General features: G+C 52.5%; 2 protein-coding genes across 4 annotated transcripts; one reads left to right on the top strand and one right to left on the bottom strand.

Annotated features, from left to right (window-relative positions):
- Positions 1–4,179: 4,179 nt before the first annotated feature.
- On the top strand, positions 4,180–9,732 carry Polr2j (RNA polymerase II subunit J). Its single transcript, NM_001105921.1, has 4 exons — positions 4,180–4,284; positions 6,818–6,907; positions 8,648–8,822; positions 9,375–9,732. Exons 1-4 carry the CDS (start codon positions 4,232–4,234, stop codon positions 9,408–9,410), a joined length of 354 nt encoding a protein of 117 aa, NP_001099391.1. The 5' UTR covers positions 4,180–4,231; the 3' UTR covers positions 9,411–9,732.
- Positions 9,692–22,733, bottom strand: Lrwd1 (leucine-rich repeats and WD repeat domain containing 1). 3 transcript variants are annotated; one of them, NM_001013981.2, is made up of 15 exons: positions 22,535–22,733; positions 21,046–21,280; positions 20,512–20,628; positions 19,861–20,001; positions 19,484–19,588; positions 18,952–19,071; positions 18,758–18,872; positions 17,885–17,994; positions 17,439–17,646; positions 16,891–16,963; positions 16,660–16,800; positions 10,521–10,612; positions 10,233–10,388; positions 10,032–10,144; positions 9,692–9,937 (listed from the first exon to the last, which is right to left on the bottom strand). In NM_001013981.2, exons 1-15 carry the CDS (start codon positions 22,612–22,614, stop codon positions 9,797–9,799), a joined length of 1,947 nt encoding a protein of 648 aa, NP_001014003.2. In that variant the 5' UTR covers positions 22,615–22,733; the 3' UTR covers positions 9,692–9,796. The 3 variants fall into 3 exon arrangements, with proteins under 3 accessions (NP_001014003.2, XP_038945348.1, XP_063127357.1); XM_039089420.2 differs by having other exon boundaries at positions 9,696–9,937; positions 20,545–20,628; positions 22,535–22,675; XM_063271287.1 differs by lacking the exon at positions 10,521–10,612 and having other exon boundaries at positions 9,696–10,144; positions 22,535–22,675.
- Between the last annotated feature and the right edge of the window lie 7 nt (positions 22,734–22,740).

The raw sequence follows: 22,740 nt of genomic DNA, 5'->3' as shown, positions 1-22,740 counted from the left end.
GACTGAATATGGGGACGGGGGTTTGACTGAGGACTGGGGTCACCTCCCATGTGCTGGAATTACAGGTGTGAGTCATGCAGAGGTTATGCATAGCTGGGAATTAAATCTAGGGCTCAGCAGGCCCCTTTATTTTGGAGACAGTGTCTCATATAGTCCAGGCCGTCCTCAAACCCAACTGTGGAGCTGAAGATGATTCCTGACTCAATCCCCAAAGCGTTGGCTCAACCAATGGCCATGCCTGGATTCAAATGCTATGCTCAAAACCACACTCAGGCCGGCGATGCAGTTCAGTGACAGGGCAACCGCCTGGCATACACACGATTCTGGGTTCCATCTGCAGTTCAACCAACACAAACACACGTGGGCATGATGACACATGCCTATATTCCCAGCATTCAGGAAGCCGAGGTAGCAGGATTTCAAGTTTGAGGCCATCATGGGCTATGTTGTGAGACCCTGTTTCAGTAAAAACAAACAAACCAAAAAGAAAACAATTAATGAAAACAAACAAAAACAAAAACAAAAGAAACCCCAGTCCAGTCAAGGTGGTTATCTCACATGCATGAGGGTCTGGATGCCTGGGTCTGAGCCCCAGCATTGTATAAACAGGGCAGGAGGCTGCTCTACATGAGCTGCCACCCCAGTCCCTAAGTAGAGAATCCTAGGCCGCACCTCAAACCCCTCACTGGGGGATTCTAGGCAGGGACTCTACCACTGAGCCATGCCCCCAGCCCCTCACTGGGGGATTCTAGACAGGGGCTTTCCCACTGAGTCACGCCCCCAGCCCCTCACTGGGGGATTCTAGGCAGGGGCTCTACCACTGAGCCACGCCCCCAGCCCCTCACTGGGGGATTCTAGGCAGGGGCTCTCCCACTGAGCCACGCCCCCAGCCCCTCACTGGGGGATTCTAGGCAGGTGCTCTCCCACTGAGCCACGCCCCCAGCCCCTCACTGGGGGATTCTAGGCAGGGGCTCTACCACTGAACCACGCCCCCAGCCCCTCACTGGAGGATTCTAGGCAGGGGCTCTACCACTGAGCCACACCCCCAGCCCCTCACTGGGGGATTCTAGGCAGGTGCTCTACCACTGAGCCACGCCCCCAGCCCCTCACTGGGGGATTCTAGGCAGGGGCTCTACCACTGAGCCACACTCCCCAGCCCCTCCCTGGGGGATTCTAGGCAGGGGCTCTACCACTGAGCCACGCCCCCAGCCCCTCACTGGGGGATTCTAGGCAGGGGCTCTACCACTCAGTTACACCCCAGCCTCTCAGGGAAGGATTCCTGGCAGGGGTCTAGTGCTGAGCCAAACCCCAGATCCTCTGGAGTAATTAACTCTTGATTAGATCTGCTCCACAATGTTCCCAGAGCCCAGCCTCTCCCAGGCTGCTAGGGTGACACAGAAGACAAGGAAGTCATCCTAACTGCCATTCCTCACGCTACTGAGGTCTTAGCCTCTTGACTTGACCTTCCACAGTGACATTTTCTCATCCTATAGCTCACGTGGGACACAGTGGTGGTGGCCAAACTCCAGGTGAAACCTTAATACTAAACTAGGCTCTGAGAAGTACTAATTCATTCCACCCTGGGATTATATATTGGCTCGCAGAGTTTTAGTACAAAAGCCCTGACTTGAGAGCCATGCAGCTAGGCCAGGCCCCGCCCTGCGATGCCAGTCATGATGAGTGCTGAGGAAAAGTAGACAGGATGTTTGTTCGGTGTGCTGCGTCAGAAGGGCCAGATAAAGGGGTCTGGTGACTTCCTGTTACAGAGCTCCTCTAACCGAAGCAGCCACCATCGTCATCAGTTGTGCCTGCCTGGAAGAGTCCACCTCTGTCTTGGTGACTGTGGGTCTTCCCTCACAGGAATGGATAAAGAGGGTCATTTGTGTGCAATTCTGCTCTAACTGCATTTGCCCTTTGGGGGTCTCAGGGAGGTGACTTGAGTATATAGGATGTGGAAGGCCGACAGGAGGGGCCCCATCTATGTGACTACAGGTAGCCATCACCCATGCTATACTTCTTTGGGGTCCTCTATACCCTTGCCCATAATTCCTCCCTGTAAGATTGGGAACTTCACTGACTCCCCAGGGGGAGCTTTGGTGGAACTGTCCTTTGGTTTATCACTGGGACCTTAGGAAACGGGGTAGGTGTGAAGCCCACTCGGGAGGAATTCTGCTAACACTCTCAAGTCTAACTTTCGGGCACTGGGTAAGCTTTCGGTTAAGGTACGGGAAGCACTGAGAGGGACTAAAGGTATGATAATCATGTGGTACTGGTCTGCCTTCTCATTGTCTCAGCCTTGGTTCGCACAGAGGGTGGCCCGAAGAAATCTATTGCTTGAAGAGTTAAGCTGGGTCCCATGCGTAACTAGTACTCCTGATGACCTCCTGGGGTAGATCCTGTCCTCAAGGATCTGCTGTTCCTAGATTATCATGTGGCTGCAAGCTTAGGGCTGTGACTGGAGAACCTTGGGCTGTGGCAGCAGCAGCTTCTGCTTCCTCTTCCCCCTCCTCCTCTTCCTCCCAGTTGGAGACCTGAGAGCTGAACAACGTTCAGCTGAACCTACATTACCTTTGTCCCTTCGGCCTTGAAGGTGGATGAGCTGGCTTAGGGATCACTAGTTCGACATTTCAGGAGTAAGTGATATGCCCATGTGTAGAAGGATGTGTAACCCAGCATGGGGAATGGCCCTGAGCCTTCTGGGAGCTGACATCATCGTCTTCACTTGATTCCTATGACATCATCCAAGCTACACAGTGATGCTTTAGTACTTAGATACCAAGGGATAGGGTGGCTCATGCCCGTGACTCCAACGCTTGGGAGCCTGAGTCTGTATTAGTTACTGTTTTTGTTTTTGTGTCTAAAAACTGGACAAAAGTGCTGGTGGCCCATGCCTTTAAATGGCAGCACTCTTGGAGACAGAGGCAGGCAGTTTTCTGAGTTCGAGGCCAGCCTGGTCTACAGAGAAAGTTTCAGGACAGCCAGTGCTGCACAGAAACACTTGTCTCGAAAAACCAACAAAACCAAGACAGCGACAACAAACGGACAGAAGCATCTTACGGAAAGGTACAGCTCATCACAATGCAGATGTCATAGCAACAGGATTCATAGCAGCTGATTGTGTCTGCAGCCAGGAAGCTGTAGTCTGACACCTTAGCCTCTCGGGTGATGCCACACACATTAATGATGCCTTCCTCAGCCAAACCTGTCTAAAATCTCAAAGACATAACCAAAAGTTCGTTGTTATTATTTTTTATTTTTTCGTTGTTATTATTATGACTACGATTATTATTATGCATTGTGAGTGCATACGTGTTCAAGTGCATGCCTTGAAGGGAGGTTGGAGGAGTCTGTTCCCAACTTCCACCTCGTGGGTCCTGAGGACTGAATTTAGGTAATCAGGCTTGGTCACACTCTCCCTTGCTCACTGGACTGTCTTGCTGGCCCCTCCTAGAGGTTTGTTTCCGCGGTAATTCTAAATTTCAAGATGAACCATCACGAAGGCTGGAGAAATGGCTCGGCAGTTAAGAGCCTTACTGTTTCTGCAGGGGACTGGAGTTCGATTCCCAGCACCCACTTGGTGGTGGTGGGGCTCACAACCACCTGTAACTCATGCTCCAGTGGACCCCACTCTCTTATGGTCTCCAAAGGCTAGACCTACATATACGTGCCCACACAGACATGCAAATAAAAATCTTTAAAAACAGGAAAAATAAAAAAGACTGCCACAGAGACTGCTGAAAAATGGCGAGGTGCAAAGCTTTCATCGTGTTTTTAGTTTATCTGTGTGCTCAAGAGAGGATGCACTGGCATCCTCAAACTCCTCCCCAACCTTTACACACCTTCCTGTTCCCCTGGTCCTCATCTAGAAGGCTTCATAAGGACGCTAGTGTCGGCCCACCCGGGGGTCCTGCAGCGGCAGCCACTGGGACTCCTATTCCCATTCAGTCGGTGAAACGGAGACAGTAACAAGTGGTATAAGTCCCGGCGCTGGAGTATGCGCCAAGACACTCAGACAGGGCTTCTAGACTGACGCATGCCCACAGCTCGCAGTCTCCTGGGCCTTGCCCGCGCCTGCGTAAGGTCATCCGGCCCGCCAGGGGGCGCAGGGCCAGGTGCTTACTCTGAATGGCTGAGGCTGAGGCTGAGTAACCCGGAAGTGGTCGCGCTCCGGGGTTCTGTGGGCGGAAGGCGGCTGCGGGTTGGTGTCTGGGAGTGAGAGCGCCTTGCTAGGATGAACGCCCCTCCGGCCTTCGAGTCGTTCTTGCTCTTCGAGGGCGAGAAGAAGTAAGTGGAGACCGGCTGAGGCGGGGACGGTTGTATAGGAGCCTGCCGGCCGTCAGCTTCAGCAAAGCGCCGAGTTGCTCCTGCCTGGGGAAACCGAGGCGGGCTTTGCTTTGAGCATTCTGTTCTGCTCAGTGCGTGTCTGCCCAACTTCAGGCAGTGGTGCGAAGCATTTGCGAATGCATGCATTTTTTGCAGTGGGAAACTGAGGCTTTGGGACATTGACTTGCTCCAGACACTTGGCTCATGATGGCAGCTGTGAAAGGACAAAGACACAGTTCCTTACACTCCTCATGTCTGTATCAGCCAATCAATAAATAATGAAACTCCCCAAGGAGATTTTCCGAGTTTGTCTGAACAGTGTACAGTGTACACTGCAGACCTGTAACTGACACTTTGTATTCCCTAAAGACTTTTTTTTTTTAAATTATTTTATCTGAGTACACTGTTGCTCTCTTCAGACACACCAGAAGAGGGCACAGATCCCATTACAGATGATTGTGAGCCACCCTGTGGTTGCTGGGAATTGAACTCAGGACCCATGGAAGAGCAGTCAGTGCTCTTAACCACTGAGCCATCTCTCCTGCCCCCTAAGAGATTTCTATGCAGGGGTTTTTGTTTTACATTTGATAGCTACTTCAGCCTTCTTGAGAGCTGAGAGCCCTGTTGTTATCCCATCGGCATGAGCATTTGGCCATGTCTGGAAGCGGTTCTGGTTGTCCTGAGTGGGTTGCTATTGGCAGCCGGCGGGTAGAGGCAACAGATGCTGTTAGCGACCCTAGATGTAGTAGACAGCCTCTCAGAAAAGGAGGATTGGGTCCAAAATGCCTGTGACCCGGGCTGGCAGGATGGCTAGGGTACAGCGCCCACAGGCAAACCTGATGACCTGATGACCCTGGGACCACTATGGTACAAGGAGAGAGCTGACGATCACAGGCTGTCCTCTTATAGGAGCGTGGACAAAGGAAAGAAATATTTGTGTACTGAGTTTGAAAAATTCTGCTTTAGAAAAAAGCAGTAATCCTTAGCTGAGTGGTGAATTTTTTTTTTCTTTTTTTCGGAGCTGGGGACCGAACCCAGGACCTTGCGCTTGCTAGGCAAGTGCTCTACCGCTGAGCTAAATCCCCAACCCCTGAGTGGTGAATTTTAACCCACTTTTAATCCCAGTACTTGGGAGACAGAGGCAAGAGGATCGAGGCCAGCCTGGTCTACAGATCAAAGTTACAGGACAGTCAGAGCCACACAGAGAAATGCCGTCTCAAAAAAAAAAAAACCAACAAAAACAAAACCTGCTTAAGTAACTGCTCCCTGGTGTATAGATAGGAGGCCAGCACAGGGCAGATGTGTTTTCTTGTTTGCTTTTGTCATTTGGGGATTGAACATAGGGTCTGCCCCATGCTAGGTTGGTGCTCTATGCTAAGCTATATTCCAGCTCCACCCCCTACCCCCAACCCCATTTTACAGTTTTTGATCGGTTCGGGAGATGGCTCAGTGGGTAAAACATTTACTGAGGACTTGTGTGTAGATCCCCAGAAGTCGTATAAAAACTGCTGAGTTCGGGGTTGGGGATTTAGCTCAGTGGTAGAGCGCTTACCTAGGAAGCGCAAGGCCCTGGGTTCGGTCCCCAGCTCCGAAAAAAAGAACCAAACAAAAAACAAACAAAAAAAAAAAACTGCTGAGTTCTGCTTCCAGTGTTCCTCCAAGGACATGGGAAGTGGTTACAGGAGGGTCAGCTAGCATGGTTTATCCCCATGGCAAATGAGACCCTAGCCTAAGCAAAGAGAAAAGCCAGGACGACGGCTGAGGTTTTTCTTTATCCTCCTGCCTTAGCCTCCCAGGTTGCTGGATTACTGGTCTTATCTACCAGGCAGGCCAACTTTGTTTGAATGTTGGGAATGGTAGAGCTGAGAGACCCAGAGGCTTATACATGGGAGGAAAATGGTCGGCTATTGAACCATGCCAGAGCTCTTGCAGGGTCCTTAATGGGTGAGCAGACTGAAAACGGCTTCCAAGAGCTAGACCTATAGCTCAGTGGTTGAGGGCTCTGCCTATCATGCTCAAAACCCAAGGTTCAATTCCCAGTAGCACTGGGTCTAGTGGAGCTTGGACTTGCAGAATGATGGATGTGGGCCTGCCTTGATTGTTAGGGGTTAAGTGTCTCCTGACACCCCCTGCCCCCAAGTCAGGGTTCTCTGTGTAGCCCTGGCTGTCCTGGAACTCACTCTGTAGACCAGGCTGGCCTCTGACTCAGAGACCCACCTGCCTCTGCCTCCTAGACGCTGGGATCAAAGGTGGGCACCACCACTGCCAGCTGGTTCTTGTCTTCTTAGTAAGAACTTAGTCAAGAGCTAGTTTAAGGGAACTGTTCGTCAGCGCATACGTTGGGAAGGGCCAGGTACCTTAATTTCTGAGGTAGTGGGAACAGCCCAACTGCAGGTTCAAGAATGTCTGAGCACAAATGGGGACATTGTGATGCTCAGGGCCAGTATCCCAAGGCTGGATGTGGGCTTGAGCTGTTGCCTCTGTCTCTTTCCAGAATCACCATTAACAAGGACACCAAGGTGCCCAACGCTTGCTTGTTCACCATCAACAAAGAAGACCACACTCTGGGGAACATCATTAAATCGTAAGTCTCCCCCCACACTGGGTGAGTACCACACTCTGCCAGTACCACCAGGGCTCTGTAGGCTGAGCACATGTCCTGCAAATGTCTTCCACTCTCCTCTGTGCTCCAGTAAATCAACCTGGCCTCACAGGTCTGTCCACAGAAGGCTGTTCCTGTGTTGGCTTCTGACACAGGGGCTTGTGTAGTGTAGGCTGGCCTCAGACTGTGTAACAGAGGACGACCTGATTGTGGACTCCTTTCCTCCTCGCCACTGCCTTCCAAGTGCTGGGATCCCAGCTGCCTGCTGGCTGGCCTGCGTGTGTGGTGTACAACTGCAGCGAGCCCCAGCAATTGCCTCTTGGTCTTTTGGTTCAGATCAAGTCAGGGAGCTCTAGCAAAGCAGGGTTTCATTTTAGTGGGCATTAAGAGGCAGCATTAATGCCAGCAAGTGTTGGTGTTGTGGAACACACCCTTAGTTCCTGCCTTCGGGAGGCAGAGGCAGGTGGAGCCTATAAAGTTCAAGGCTAGCCTGGTCTACATAGTGAGCTCCAGCACAGCCAAGAGAAACTCTGAAAAAAGATAAAGAGGCCAGCAGAGGCATCTGCGCTGATGGTGGTTGCAACTCTTCTTTAGCCTCCATCTTTTGTCTGAGGCAGGATTTCTCTGTGTAGACCAAGGCTGGACTCAAAGTCAGATCTGCCTGCCTCTGCTCCGAGTGCTGTGTGCAATTAAAGGCGCGCGCCACCGCTGCCGGGCTAGCCTCCAACTTTTTAAAACTTATTTTGTGTTTTTTCCTTATGTGATTGCCAGTGCCCTCTATGGTACTGAATTCCCTCCAACAGCAATTATAGACGGCTCCCATGGGACGTGGGTGCTGGAGACTGAACTTAGATCCTCTGTAAGAGTCGTAAGTTTAAAAAGAGGGAAAAAAAAGCCTTGTTCCTGACTGCTTTGCCTTGTTAACCGGCTATGCTTGTCACCCGTGAAGGCCAGAAGGCATCAGGTCCTCCAGAGCCGGATGCTTGTCAGGTGCCGTGGAGCGAAGGCTCTTCTCTAGCTCAGCCTGCAGCCTAGGAAAGGTCTGTGTATGCGAGTGTCTGAGCTAAAGAGGATGTCGGCAGCCATGAGCCGCTTGCTTAGGCTCTGTACAAGGGCAGTAGGTGCTCCACCGCTGAGCCATCTCTCCAGTCCAGTCTGCCACTCGTGTTTGGGGGTCCTAGGGGGTGGATCACCTGGGACTGGGTGAGAGGTGAGCCACCCACTACGTGGGTCCTGGCAGAGCAGCCAGTACTCTTACCCACTGAGCCATCTCCAGCCCCCACTTCCACAACTCTTCACAAGGTTGGCTGGGCCTGCTTGCTGTACCTAGGGATGGGGCCGTTGGTTTAGGTGAGGCCTGCAGACACGGTCATGGGTTCTCAACTAATGTGGTTCCCAGACAGGGTCCTTCACCCTTGTAGACACAAGGTTCCCATATGGTCTTGGGTCCCTGTAACTTGATTTTCCCCACTCTAGTGCCTGGAGGGACCTCAGGCCTCATGAATGTTAGGCAAGTTACTCTACCATGGCGCTCCATCCCCAGCCGTGTCTTAAGACGGGCTCACTTAGCGGCCTAGGCTGGCCTTGAACTCCCAGTCCTCTGAGCTGCCAGAATGAGGGCCTGCACCACTCACTTATTCCCAACTGCGCGTGGGGGGCCCTTGGTCAGCACGGCTGCCAGGTTTGACCTCCCTCCCTCACTGTGAACTCCGCGTTTCTCAGGCAGCTGTTGAAGGACCCGCAGGTGCTGTTTGCCGGCTACAAAGTCCCTCACCCCTTGGAGCACAAGATCATCATTCGTGTGCAGACCACCCCAGACTACAGCCCCCAGGAGGCTTTCACCAATGCCATCACAGACCTCATCAGTGAGCTCTCCCTCCTGGAGGAGCGATTCCGGGTGAGGAGCAGGGGTTAGGCGGACACTGGTGGGCTGCTGCTGTGGCTGTGCGTTATGCTGTGTCATTTAGTAGTGGAGCTGCCCCAGCACTTAGAATCCCCGTGACATGTATGCTGGGGCGTAGCTTGGTTTCATGTTTACCTAGCACCATCAAGGCCTTGGGTACAATCCCTAGCACCCCGGGGTGGGGTGTGGGGTGGGGGCTGTCCCTGTGCCACTGGCTACTCTGGCTCATAAGGCCCAAGGACTCCAAGCCCTTGTCTAGTAGCCTAGCCATTCTTCCCAGGGTAGGAATGACAGTTTAGTCAGGTGCCCTCAGTGTAAGGTAAGCCACACTTTTTGATGCTTCACCCAATTGGGTGTGTCCCACACGGCTCCATCCCCGGCCCTCCGCAAGCAGATGCCACAGAGCAGGGTGGGTGAAGTCTGCTGAGGTATCTGGAGCCCCTGGTCTGCCTCCTGCTATGTCCTCTGGACCAGAGTCTTGGTGCCCTGCAGTCCCGATACACTAGGGTGATTCCAGCATAGTCACTGCCTTTGTCCTCCATCAAGGTGGCCATCAAGGACAAGCAAGAAGGAATTGAGTAGCAGCTGAAAGAAGCTCAGTGGCTGTAAGGCTGGTGCGTGTATCTGCCCTTCTCCGTCCACCACGATGGCGACAGCCACTCTCAGCTCTCCAGCTGGGCACAGGACACTGTCCCATTCTGTACATAGACTGTTATTTTCCTAATAAAGTACAGCAAAAGAGGGGCTGTGCGGCATGTGGCCTGTCACTGAGACCCAAACCACAGGCTGGGCAGAACCTGGGACTGCTGGGCCTGCCTGAGTTAAGCAAGGTAGGAGCCCCAGTGGAGCCTGTGTGACTGCACTCACTTCCGACAGTAGAATTTAATAAAAAATACTCACTGGTACAAACCCCTCTAGCACTAGGCCCAAGCTAATAAGCCATGTCCTGACACACTGCCTTGGGCGGGCTAGCATGTCTTCCAGATGGACACGATGTTGGAGTCCGTCAGAGCAGTGAGGTAGGTGAAGGCTGCATTGGCCACGACTGTGTTTACCATGGTCTTGGTCACTGGTTGGCCCAATGCTACTGGCTGAGGCCACTTCAGGATCTTAGGAGGGAAAAAGCAAATGCTAGGCTCCTGCCTATCCCACAGCAGCCAAGGGGTAACCAGGGTCTGCAGGGAGCCAACGTCACAGCAGTACCTGTGTTGGGGGCTGCAGAGTTGTTTCAAGTGGAGGTGGCTGCTTCAGTAGGTGTTCAACATCGTAGATCCACACACTGCCTTCCTCGTCTCCACACAGCACGAGGTTTTTGTCTGCCAGGACGAGCGGGAGCCTGAGATGGGGCCGGGCGAGGGCAGGGGCGGGGGCAGGAAGGGAGTGTAACGGGGTGGGCAGGCTCACCAGGACAGGTGCTCAGTGAGAAGTAGGCCAGGCTGGTGGGTGACCACTGCAGCTGGGCCAGGATGACTACAGGCAACACCGACTGGCTGCCCCGGCTTGCCCATGTCTGGCTCCAGCTCCACAGGTAGATGGTGCCCTGTCCACTCCCTTTGGAGGCTGCAGGGAGAGGGGACATGAGCCCAGGCTGACTGTGTGCCCAAGCGGGCTGTCAGTATAACCTCCCTAACAGGCGCCTCAGTACCCTCAGAGCTGGGCCCCAGCCCAGGGGTCCCAGCTACGTTCACTCACCCACCACATCTTCGTTCACAAATGCCAGCCCATCCACTCTTTGTCCCGACACCTCGGAGTCCCCAGAGAAGACGAAATTCACCTCACACACCCTGTAGAAGACACTATCCTTACCCAGGCGCTAACAGCTACCACCTCACCCAAGAAGCTGTGGTCCTGCTTGGGGCTTGGTTTTTGGCCCAGGGAGCTTTAGCTTTGTCTTAAAGGGAGTCACAGGGATGGGAACATAGGGTCAGCAGGGGCTGGACATCCAGGGCTATAGGCCAGGAAGTGCTTTCAGTGCCCCTCCCCCCAGACCAAGGACAGAAGAGCTGTGTGAAGGGCGGGGCTCACTGGTGTTGGTCATTCACTCTACTCAAGCTTTCCCTGCCACAGGTCCCTTCCCTCTATAAACCTTCAAGGCACAAAAGTGGCCAGGCCTCACTGTACAAGAAAAAAAATCCCACCAATCCCCAACACCCAGGAAACACCCATCCCCAACCCTATATAAACCCTGTGTTCTGCCCAGTTCTCTGCTGCTTCTGGCCTCAGCAGAGGCAGCCACCCCCACCCCCTCGAGTTTCCCTCCCAGCTAATCTCTTGTGTGAGGTTTGTGGTGTGGTGTGAATAAGAGATTTGCTGGCAACACCGAGGAGATGGGCATAAAGCAGCAGTAGCTGAGCTCAGGAGAGAGTGGAGGAGAGGAAACTAACCATGGGGAAGATAAAGTAATTTAATGGGTTAAATAAGTTATAAGCTAGTCGGGGAATGAGCCAAAGCTTGAGGCCTAGCCATTTACTAAAGTCTCAGAGTTGTCCTTCCAGGAGGAGAGGTAGAAAAAGGAAAATAATTGTTTTTTACAGAGACAAAAAACAAGAATACGTGACAGCAGCTCAGACCTCAGCAGCCAAAGCAAAAGCCCAGGCTCCCAGGCTCTCTGGCCCCCATAGCCCGAGAACCTCCATGACCCTGCTTCACATGTGATCAGGACGGTCTCTGGGCCCAGGCCTGTCTGAACCCTCATAAACCACCTGGTCCATGTCCAAGGTGCCATCAAGAAGGTTACTGGGGTTTTTACTGCCCCATGTCCCTCATGGTATGAGGACATCAAGCCCAGACCACCCTTCAGCTGACCTCCTTGATCTGGCTATGGATGACTGAAGGGCCCCGAGCTCTCCTGTCCTGACCACCACCATCTTTGACAGGGAGCCTTAGGGGGTCATCACGGTATCAGAGTGATGACCACTCTCCTTCCTTCTGGACACCAAGTTACTTGAATTCTGTCCTTCTTAGGGATAGCTGGCTACTTACACTCTTGGACTCCATTTTGCTCTCTTCTTGACTGCCCCCTACATAAGGCAGCCCTTGGACCCTCATATGAACCCTTGGGGTACCCACTACCAAGCCATTTCGTAGCTCTAACAGGCCTTCCTCCAGGATCCTGCCCTACATTGTTCTGGACTTAACCTGCACCTTTCTCTGTTACTGAAAAGGAGAGAGATTCCCTCAGGGTCCTGGGTCACCAGCTTGGACTTTCCTTTGCACTCACGGCATCCTGATCAAAAAATTAGACCATGCTACCCAAGGATGGGCACCTTGTCTGCAGGCTCCAGCCGCAGCTGAACAACCTGTATGTGAATCAAAGAGGTTAACCTTTGGTTCACCTATCACTGTCTTCTCTCCTCACCACCTGCCCCAGCTCCAGACATACAAGGCTCTCCAAACACTACCCCTCCCGAGTTCTCTCTCCTCTCTCTTCAGGTAGCACTGGTAGAGGATGCAACACTTGCCTTTCAGCCATGCCCACCTCTTACCATATCAGATCTTCTCCCCTGACCAATCTCGAAATTCTCCCCATCTCATTCTTGCATTGAGACCCTCAAAGAATGACTGTTTTACCCTATTCACACAGCACCACAGGCTACCTACACATGGCACACAGATGGCAAGTTGCTTCCTGCACAAAGAGGTAGGAGAAGCAAGATATGTTGTTTCAGACAGCATAGTGGCTGAAACATAGGCCTTCCTGCACGAACCATAGACCAGCAGCTGAGTTAACGCTCTTACACCTTTCGACTAGCAAAGGGTAATCCCTAAGCCTTTATACAGACTCAAGGATGCTCCTCACATCCGCTTGTCACATCCTCACATCCGCTTGTTCACATCCTCACATCCGCTTGTCACATCCTCACATCCGCTTGTCACATCCTCACATCCGCTTGTCACATCCTCACATCCGCTTGTCACATCCTCACATCCGCTTGTTCACATCCTCACATCCGCTTGTCACATCCTCACATCCGCTTGTCACATGCAGCTATTTGGAAGGGGCACAGACTGCTACAGCTAAAGGAGAGATCATAACCAATTCAGACCAGAGGCCTCCCATCTTTCCACGGCCATAGGACCTGTCCACTGCCGACCATACCAAGAGCACAATTCTGATGTCCCCAAGGGAAATAACTGAGTTGGGAAGGCGGCTCGAGCTGCGGCCCCTGGAAGCCCCAGTCCTTGTACATGGCCAGAGGGCACTCACTCTACAATCCACATCTCACCTCATAGCCAAGCTTTGTCTCACTCCCCAACACTCACTCATAGTCTACCTCGGAGGATCTAAAAACTATAGTTTTCTAAAAACTATAACTCTTTCTTGTAAAATCTGCCAAACTCAGAACCTCACCTCTGGACTTCAGGGTTTTCCTTTCCCCACACATCAAGCCAGAGAGTCCCTGCTTGGGTCAGACTAACAACTTGACCTCGCCCACATGCCCATGGTTTAGACGTTTCAGATGCATTTTGGACCTGAAGGACACATTCTCAGGATGGGGAGAGGATTCCCCAGCGCTAATAAAAGATTACAGTTTCTGGTCTCCCTGGGAGATCATGCCTCATTTCAGAGCTCCAACCTCCCTTTAGATATGATCCTAATATTACTTCTCAAACTTTTAGCTAAAGCCTTTAACATCCTGTGGCATTTCCGTATCCCCGGTCATACCTAGTCTTCAGGCAATGAAACAATCACTCTCTCAAAAACATTCTTATCGGGGGCTGGGGATTTAGCTCAGTGGTAGAGCGCTTACCTAGGAAGCACAAGGCCCTGGGTTCGGTCCCCAGCTCCGAAAAAAAAGAACCAAAAAAAAAAAAAAACATTCTTATCAAACTCTCCCAAAAGCTTCATACAGATTGGTCTCTCAAGAACCCTTGCCAATCCGTCACTGGGTTTGTAGCGTCACGGCATGATAACAGAATGGCCCAAGTCATCCCCTTTCTTGCACTCCTGGGCATAATTGCTGGCATCACCACTGGATTTGCAAGGCTGACTCCCTCCTGGCTATTTACCACAGACTTTCCTCTCAGTTCATCCAGGATCTCCAACTGGTGGCTCCAACCATCCTTATCCTCCAGGGTCAAACAGACTCACAGGCTACCATAATGTTACAAAGTCAGTGAGGATTATTAGATTTACTAACAGCAGGGAGAGGTGGGTGGTCTTTGTCTCTTTCTCAGGAAGGAATCTTGTTTCTATGCCAAGAGTCAAGTACTGACAACTTGAAACAATATCCAAAGATATCAGAAACAGCTTGATGCCTCTGGGCCAAGAGTTCACTGACAGACCAGTATGGAACCCTTCCTAACCCCTCTTCCTTCCTTTTCTTAATCCTACTAATTGCACCCTGCCTCATAAACTTTCTTCAACAACAGATACGAAAGATTTCTAACCAGACTTTTCTTTTTCCTTTTTTGTTTTTAAAGGTTTATTTATTCATTATATATAAGTACACTGTAGCTGTCTTCAAACACACCAGAAGAGGGCATTAGATCTCATTACAGATGGTTGTGAGCCACCATGTGGTTGCTGGAATTTGAACTCAGGACCTCTGGAAGAGCAGTCGGTGCCCTTAACCACTGAGCCATCTCTCCAGCCCCTAACCAGACTTTTCATTAGCTGCTATTGCAGGATTATTGGCCTCAAGCTACTGAGCCAGAGATCTGCAACAGATTAACCCTGGTGTGAAGACCACATTTTTTCCAATGACCTCAGTGTCCCTAATCATCAGGATGTAGTCTAACGAACCCCTACTCCCACCCGTTTATCAATAGTAAATTAAAAAAAGGGGGGGGGGAGGGTGATGTTGACTATTCAGGCCTTTCTCTGCTGTGGATTCCTTTTGTATACTTTGAAAACTTTGACAGTCTTCAAGTCAGGAAAGAGGCCAGATCTACCCCCCCCCCCCCAAACTGAGGAGGTCTCCGTAAACTGAGGAGGTCTCCCCAAACTGAGGAGGTCTCCCCAAACTGAGGAGGTCCAGGCCCTGTCCCCAGATTTCCCTAGCCCTGGATTTCCAAAGGTTTTAATGATCAGGCTACATGATCCCTCCAACCCCAGGCCTCCTGGGAAAGCTCCACCTGTGGCCCGATGTCCCTCCCCCTGCACCCCCCACCCCCCCCCAAACCCCATACAAAACCCGTGCTCTGCCCAGTTCTCTGTGCTTCTGACCACCATTCTAGGGTTTTCCTCTCCCATTAAATCTCCTTTGTGAAGAAGCCACAGCCAGGATATCTTGCCCAACAGTGGTAACACTTTCCCATGAGCAGAGCTCTTGCTGGGGAACCCCCCTCCCCTTGCAGAGCACAACTGTTACAGGTTTGCTGAGGAAACCAGCTGCAGCCTGAGCATAGATGTTACACGTGCACCGAGGAAACTCTTCCAGCAGCTGGAGCAGAGCTTCTGCAGGGGAGGCCTTTCCCTTCTAAGCTGCAACACTTACAACTGGCGAGAGTGCTGTGCAAGCTGTGCTCTGAATCTAACCTCCAGAACCCACATAAAGGTGGAAAGAGAAGCAGCTCCAGGAAGTCCTCTAACCTCCACCTGTACACACACCACACCCCCCATACACACACGTCAAACAAAACCAAAACCTGTCTACACAGTGAGGTCCAGGCCAGCCAGGGCTACATACACAATGAGTCCTTGGCTCAAAAAAGCTGGGTGTAGCCCCATCTGGGAAGACATGGGCCTGCCACTACAGAGGCATCCTGGCCATCTGCCCAGAGGACCGACGTGGGCTAGGGCACATCCGAGAGGATGGAGCAGGTGAGACCACAAGGCACGGAGAGTGCATGGGATCTGGAGAGGGGAGGTAGCCAGAACAAAACAAAACAAAACAAACCCCAAACCCCAGGGACAATGGGCGAGGAGGGAAACCTATGTCCACCAAGCGGCTGGATGCCCACGCCTGCCCTACTTCTACTGACCCCCTAGAAGCAATTATTCCTGTTGGCATCCTGGAATCCTTTTGGGGGCTGTTCCTTATGCTGAGAACCCTACTGACACAAGGTACGCAGGAGTACTTGGTAAGACACCCTAGGGAATGGTGAGATGGCTCAGAAGGTAAGGGTGCTTGCTGCCAAGATTGACGACCAGAGTTCAATCCCTGGGACCCACGTAGCACAGTTTGGAGGGGAGAGTCAACTACTACCTGTTGTCCTCTGAGCTCTGCATGCATGCTATGGCATGAGTGCCCTGCTACACAAACCAGTGTAACAAACTTCACTTTGCAGAATGGAACTTGAACCTCACACTGCTGTGTGAGACTGGTCTCAGAGAAAGCATACTAAGGAGGATAGACTGAAGGCAGCAGGTGTCCCTGGATGTTTTTGTTCTTCCTAATGTAGCCATATTGAATGCAATTTGCTAAATGAGTGCTGGGTAGGAGGCAGAGGTAGGTGGACCTGAGTTCGAGGCCACTGCACCTGGTTTATGCGGCTCTGGGAGCTTCGTGCACGGCTCAGCCCTCTACAGACTGAGCTACAACCTCAGCCCTCATATTTAATGTTAAGCCCCCTAGCCCCCACCCCATGGGCCGGACCCCCATGCTGAGCTGCCTGAGGACTTTCCACATGGACAGATGAGCCACTAAAGTTTGTCACCAAAGCTTCTCCCTGGGTACATCCTGTCTCCACAACCCTCACTGAGCGCTGGGATGGTCATCATTTGCCCCTTCCTCACAGACATGGCCATCATACAGGGTGGTGAGAACAGCCCCTGAACACAGCTTCTGGGGCAGCCATGGCACAGTACTGTGGTGCCGAGTGTCCACGTGCACACAGCCCGGCCAGCTTTGGGGCCCAGCTTTGCAGGCACCCCCTGCATCCTTACCTTTGCTTCTGGGGCTGGTCTAGCCGAACATCCCAGCAGCCGCAGCCTCCCTCACAGCCAGCCAGCAGGAAGCTGTCCGGGCAGGTGGCAACAGGACAGAGGCGCAAAGGGACGGAACTGCAGTTGAGCGTGAGGAGCTGGCTGCCAACGTGAAAGGAAAGCTGTGAGTCATGGGCCATGACCTTCACCCCCCAGCAGTGTTCCCCTCTCCAGCCCAGTCCATGGCCTCACCTAGCCTGGAACTTGTAGTCGTGGTTGGGCACCCCAATGTCCCAGAGGATGATCCGTTTGTCATAGGAGGCAGCTGGGGAGGGGGTGGAGGAGAGAGGCAGCCCTGAGGAAATGCCATCTCCTCTTGCAGATTGCGACTGTGGGTCCCGCAACCAGCTTATCAGAGGCAGAAACGGCAGACTGTGGCTAGGATAAGAACTCATGGGCCCACAATCCCCATAGTCCTGCCTGAGCCTCGTGTACAGCTTCATAGCCATCTCGAGAGCACATCTGTCACCTCTGTTGGGCTCACCATACCCACGGGGCAGGGTTAAATCCCCTGGTCCTAGGCAGAGACACAGAGGAGCCCAAGTTGCTAGGAAACTCCGAGGTCACTAGCATGCTAGAAATAAAGCTAGAATGGAGATCCTGATTAGCCAAGAAGCTACCTCACTTCTGAGTAGTGCATCCTGGGCCCGACATCCGAGTCCTTCCACCTCAGAAGGGACCCTAAGGTCACGAGGCAGAAAGACTATAGTGCTGGGAGAGCCCAGAGCTGAGGGTCTTACTGAAGAGGTGAGTCTCATGGGTGGGGCTGAAGCAGAGGGTGGCGATGGCCTTCTTATGGGCCCTGATGACGCTGCAGCAGAAGCCCGCACGCACATGGAGCAGCCGCACCATGCCCCGAAGGCCTGCAGCTGCCAGCATGTTCCAGCGCTTCTTGTGGCCTGCCTGGGTGGCCACCGTCAGGGCTGTCCAGGCCACTGAGAAGAACTCCTGAGGAGGGTGGAAGGAAGAAAATGGTCAAGAGCAGAGAACGGGAACCAACCTGCAGGGAGGGCTGGTCAACAAAGAAAAGCTCCCAGGAGGGCTGAGCGCTGCTGGGAGCCCCGAGTGAGGACCTGGGGTACCTGAGACTCTGGGTTCCATCCCCACCAAAACAAAGTCAGAGGAAACACGCAGCCCAACAAGGACCTCCAGCCTCTTCAGGGAGGGAACCCTGGCACCCACTCACCTCGCCCGGAACCTTGTATTTATGGAGCACGAGGCCTGTCTGGCAGTCTATCACGCAAACAGCTTCTCCGCCACATGTGGCCACGGTCTGGGATGTGGCCCCCGAGTGTCCTGTTTTATGGGATCAGCCATATAAACATCTTTTTTTATAAAGCTCCTCTCTACTGTCCTCCTTTCTGGCTTCCTTTTTTTTTTTTTTTTTTTTTTGGTTCTTTTTTTCGGAGCTGGGGACTGAACCCAGGACCTTGTGCTTCCTAGGCAAGCGCTCTACCACTGAGCTAAATCCCCAAGCCCCCTTTCTGGCTTCCTTGCCTCTCAACCATTATTATGATTATGATTATTAAATTTCTTGTGTGGCACAGGGAATAGAAGCCAGGGCCTCACACATGATAGGCAAGGCTTCTACCACTATACTAAATCCACAGCCGTCTTTTTAACCGTAAAAAAACAATAGTGGGGTTGGGGATTTAGCTCAGTGGTAGAGCGCTTGCCTAGCAAGCGCAAGGCCCTGGGTTCGGTCCTCAGCTACAAAAAACAAAATAAAACAAAACAAAACAATAGTAATTATGTGGTTATGTACCTGTGTCATGATGGGGGATGTGTGCGCATATCAGCGCAGACGCCATACAGGCTGGCAGAGGGCATCAAATGCCCTGGAGGTGGCATGACTGGAAGTTGTGCACTGCCCATGGCAGATGCTAGGAACCAACCTATTCCATCCTTTACAAGAGCAGCAAGCACTCTGGCCCAGGCAGCCTTCCCCAGCCCTTTCTATCTTGAGGTTATCTCATTGAGTTTCCCAGGTATCCTTCCATTCCTGCTGAGCACTACCCTGTGACCCAAACCTCCCACCACCCACTGGCCCAGCACGCACCCTCCTCCCGGGCCGGCTCAAAGGCACAGGCCCACAGCTGGGTCTCCAGGTCCTTAGGGCTGTTGTTTCTGCTGTGGCACTGCAGGAAGTGCAGGGGCTCCAGGTGTAGGGCGGCCTGTGGGGGCATAGGTGGTCACGGTTGGCCCCTGGCCTGCTCCCTCTGCCACGCTCCCCCTGCCACCTGGAGAGCTTACCTGGCCTCCAGCAGCATCCATAGGACTGTCCTCAGTCTGGGCTGGTGGGGAGGCCCGCACTCGCTTGGTGGGAGGAAGGCTGATTTCGTCATCATCTGGACGTTTTGTTACCTTTCTGGCCTGTGGAAGGAAGTGTTCTCCAAGGGTCTAAAGGTTAAAAGGCTGAGTCACCGGCCTATGGGGCTACTGTGGAGTACAGTGGAGGTGAAGAGACTTAGGGATCCCTTTGAAGGGGACACTGTAACACTGGTTTCCCTCTTTCTCTCTTTGGTTCTTGGCTGCCACAAGATTCACAGCCCATCCCCGTAAGAGCCCACAAGATGTGCAGACTTAGAACCAAGGAACTATGGACTGAAACCGTAAACCCGAACCAACCTTTCTTCCTTGTAACCTTGTAAACCTCAGGCCTTTTGTCACAGCAAGGGAAGGCTGACTGTCATACGTGGGCATCACCTGAGTTTACATAGGGGACCTTCTGTGTTCTAGCGCAGCAAACCAGGGCCCTCACAGCCATGTGGATGGAAACACTCACCCTGAGCTTGGAGCCAACTGCTGCCTGGGGATGTTCCACTGATGCATTAGCTTCGTGGGCCTGGGCCCCACCTGAGGCCACCAGTTCCTCAGCGATCATCCGCACCTGGGTGAGGCCAGGCCACCAGCAGGCTGAGCACGGTCTCAGGTGCCCTTCCCCTTCCCAAATACCTGGTCAACAGGGAGCGTGTGCCTCTCGAGGTAGGAAATGGCCTCCTTGGGCACAAGGACTACCATCTCTGACATAGCCAACCCCGACAGTGCCCCAATCCTTCACAACCAGGGACTCTCCAGTACAACTGAGGGTCAGGCACACCAAACCCCCAGCACAATGCCTCCCCACCCCCACCCCACCCCTACCCCACCTCCATTTCATACCCGCCACTGCGTGAACTCGAAGAGAGACTCGGGCCCGTAACGCACATCCCTGACTGCGGACCTCATGAAGTCGGCCTGCACTTTGTTAGCTTCCTCCTCAGGGTTCACAGTGGCTATGAACTTCTGCCAGAGGGCTGTGACCTGCCGTAAGAGGGACCAGAAGAGGCCCAGTGCGGCCTGGGTCTTCTGGCTACACACAGTACCTCCACCCTATTTCCTCCTGACCACACAGTATAATGACTACGCCACCTTCTAGAAACTTCTGTGGGCAAGACCTCTTATTTTGCTACCAGCCTAAACTGAAGTCACGTGACTTGAAACCAGTTTGGTTCAACTGGGCATGGTGGTGATGACAAACTTGGGAGACTGAGGCAGAGGAATCCTGGGACATCTGGGCTACATAAGCAAGACCCTGTGTCCAAAAAAATAGCTCACTGCAGAGTCTAGCCTCCCTGGTGTCCTGCTGTGCTTGCTGGAGACCTTCGAGACAGGGTCTCCAAACAGGAAGAAAAAAAAAACCAGACTCAACACTTCAGACTTGAGGCTGTCTGGGCCAGGATCTCTGTCACACACCTCCAAAAATCTACTTCTGTCCCCCTCAATACCCAACTGATATGACCAAGGACCCTACCCCCACCTCATCATCCTTACCCTGTTGGTCAGCTCCCGATCTAGGCTCTCTACCTGTGAGCAGGTGGAGGCCGTGTCCTTGCCATTGACCTTACGCAGCTTGGGCAGGAGAAAGGAGACTTTGAGGTTGTCACTGACCTAACAGAAGGAGAGAAGGGAAAGCCAGGAGTAATGACCAATGCCATTAATCTCAACGTTCGGAAGTTTGATGCTGGTCTAGGTTACAAAGCAAGATTCTTTGCCTCAAACAAACAAAACAACAAAAACCCAAATGGGGTGGGCATGTTGCTCAGACTGCTTTGCCTAGCAAGCGCGAGGCCCCAAGTCTGATTCCTAGCATTGCATAAACCGTGCCTTGGTGGAACATGGTCAAAACTCAGGAGGCAGGAGGATCAGGAGCTCCAGGCTATTCATGGATCCACAGTTAATTTGAAACCAGCTTGTGCTACATGAGACCCTGTCTCGAAACCAAATAAAAGAAAGAGTGAAGTCTGTGTCTGCCTCACAGAATCCTGGTCCTAAGCATCCTGCTGATAGAACCCTCCCTCCTCTCACCGTCAGGAAAGGGTTGCCTTCCAGACTGAGCTCCTCAAGTTCCGGGAACTGGTGCAAGGTGGTGACGTCCCCTAGCTGGTTGTTGGTACAGCGAAGGATTCGCAGATGGGACAGGCCTAGGTTAGCAGGCAATGTTTCCAGCAAGTTGTTAGAGAGGTCAAGTTCCTTCAGCTTCTTCAGGCGTCCCAGGAGATTGGGATCCAAGTGTTCTGAGAGCAGCTCCAGCCCTGACAGACTGGGATGAGAGCAGAGATCGAGAGAGCTCAGGGGGAGGGCCAGACCCTCCCACTGATCATCACCCCTTCTGTCCCAGAGGAATTTCCACCAAGAAAGTTCTTGTGCAAGTATGGGCTTATTTATTTATTTTTTTCAGACTTGGCTATCCTGAACTATGTAGACTAGGCTGGCCTCAAAACGTTCATTGTGTAGTCCAGGAAAGCCTTGAACTTAGTCTCCTGCCTCTACCCACGTGCTAGAAGGACAGGCATGTGCCACCCCTTGGGAGCCGTTCAGGCGTTGGTAGGGATGGAACCCTTTGGACACTCAGGCTTTGTGCATGTCTAGTAAGCAATGTACCACTGAACTGTGCTAACAATTCTAGCCTTCTCGCTTTCTAAATTACGTTTCTATTTACTATAGAGTGTCTGTGTCTCTCTCTCTCTCTCTCTCTCTGTGTGTGTGTGTGTGTGTGTGTGTGTGTGTGTGTGTGTGTGTGTGAATGGGCACAGTCTAAAGTGTGAGTAAGTAGGTCAGGTTTCCAGTGGGGTTCTCTCTTTCCACTGTCTGGGTCCAAGGGACTGAACTCAGGCTTGGTGACAGGCACCTTTACTTGCTGGATCATTTCTGTGGCCCGCCTTCCCTCCCTTAAAGAATCCTTTATTGCTGGGCATGGTGGTACAAGCCTTTAATCCCAGCACTTAAGAGGCAGAGGCAGGGGAATCGCTGTGAGTTCGAGGCCAGCCTGGTCTTCAAAGCCAGTTTCAGGACAACCAGGGCTTTTACACAGACAAATCCTGTCTCGAAATTTTAAAAAGAAGAGTTTTTTTTTTTTTTTCCTTTTGAGACAGGGTCTCATACCACAGCCCAGGCTAGCTGCCAACGCATGACGTTAGTCTTGCGCCCGGCCGTCGAATACCAGATCACATAACGACTTTAGAACCCGAGGTTTCCAAGTTCCTTGATTGCTTTTACTCGGTCCTGCTGGCCCCTTCCGAGCAGGATTCTTCAACAGCTCAACAATCTTTCCACTCTACGCAAGGCTAAAGGCGTTCGCTCCAGGTTCACTGGACGCCGGGATGTGGCTGCTAATCTCCCGCATCTCCGTTAGGCGCGAGATAGAGATTCGACTAGGGCCCGAACCCCAGATAACAGAATAACCGGGACAGAAGGAGGGGAGAGAGGAGTCTGAGTCTTGCATTCCGCCCACTAAACCACCGGGGCGGGAAAGAACTCCACGCCTCCGATCCGCTTCAACCCCGTCTGCTCTTACTTCAGACTCTGAATCTTCCCCAGCCTGTCGGTCTTGGGTCGCCCACGTTGCAGGAGCAGCTGCGGCGTGAGAGGAGCCATGGGTGGTCGAGGGCTCAACCGAACCCACGCCTCCACGAAGTCTGGTCACTAAGGCCGGATGCTGGGGAGCCCAGGAGGTGGCGCACAACAAACCCTTTGAGAGTCCAGGGGACCGGAAGGAAGCAG

Source organism: Rattus norvegicus, chromosome 12, assembly GCF_036323735.1.
Source record: "Rattus norvegicus strain BN/NHsdMcwi chromosome 12, GRCr8, whole genome shotgun sequence".
NCBI lineage: Eukaryota > Metazoa > Chordata > Mammalia > Rodentia > Muridae > Rattus > Rattus norvegicus.
This window is presented reverse-complemented; position numbering and strand designations above follow the sequence as displayed.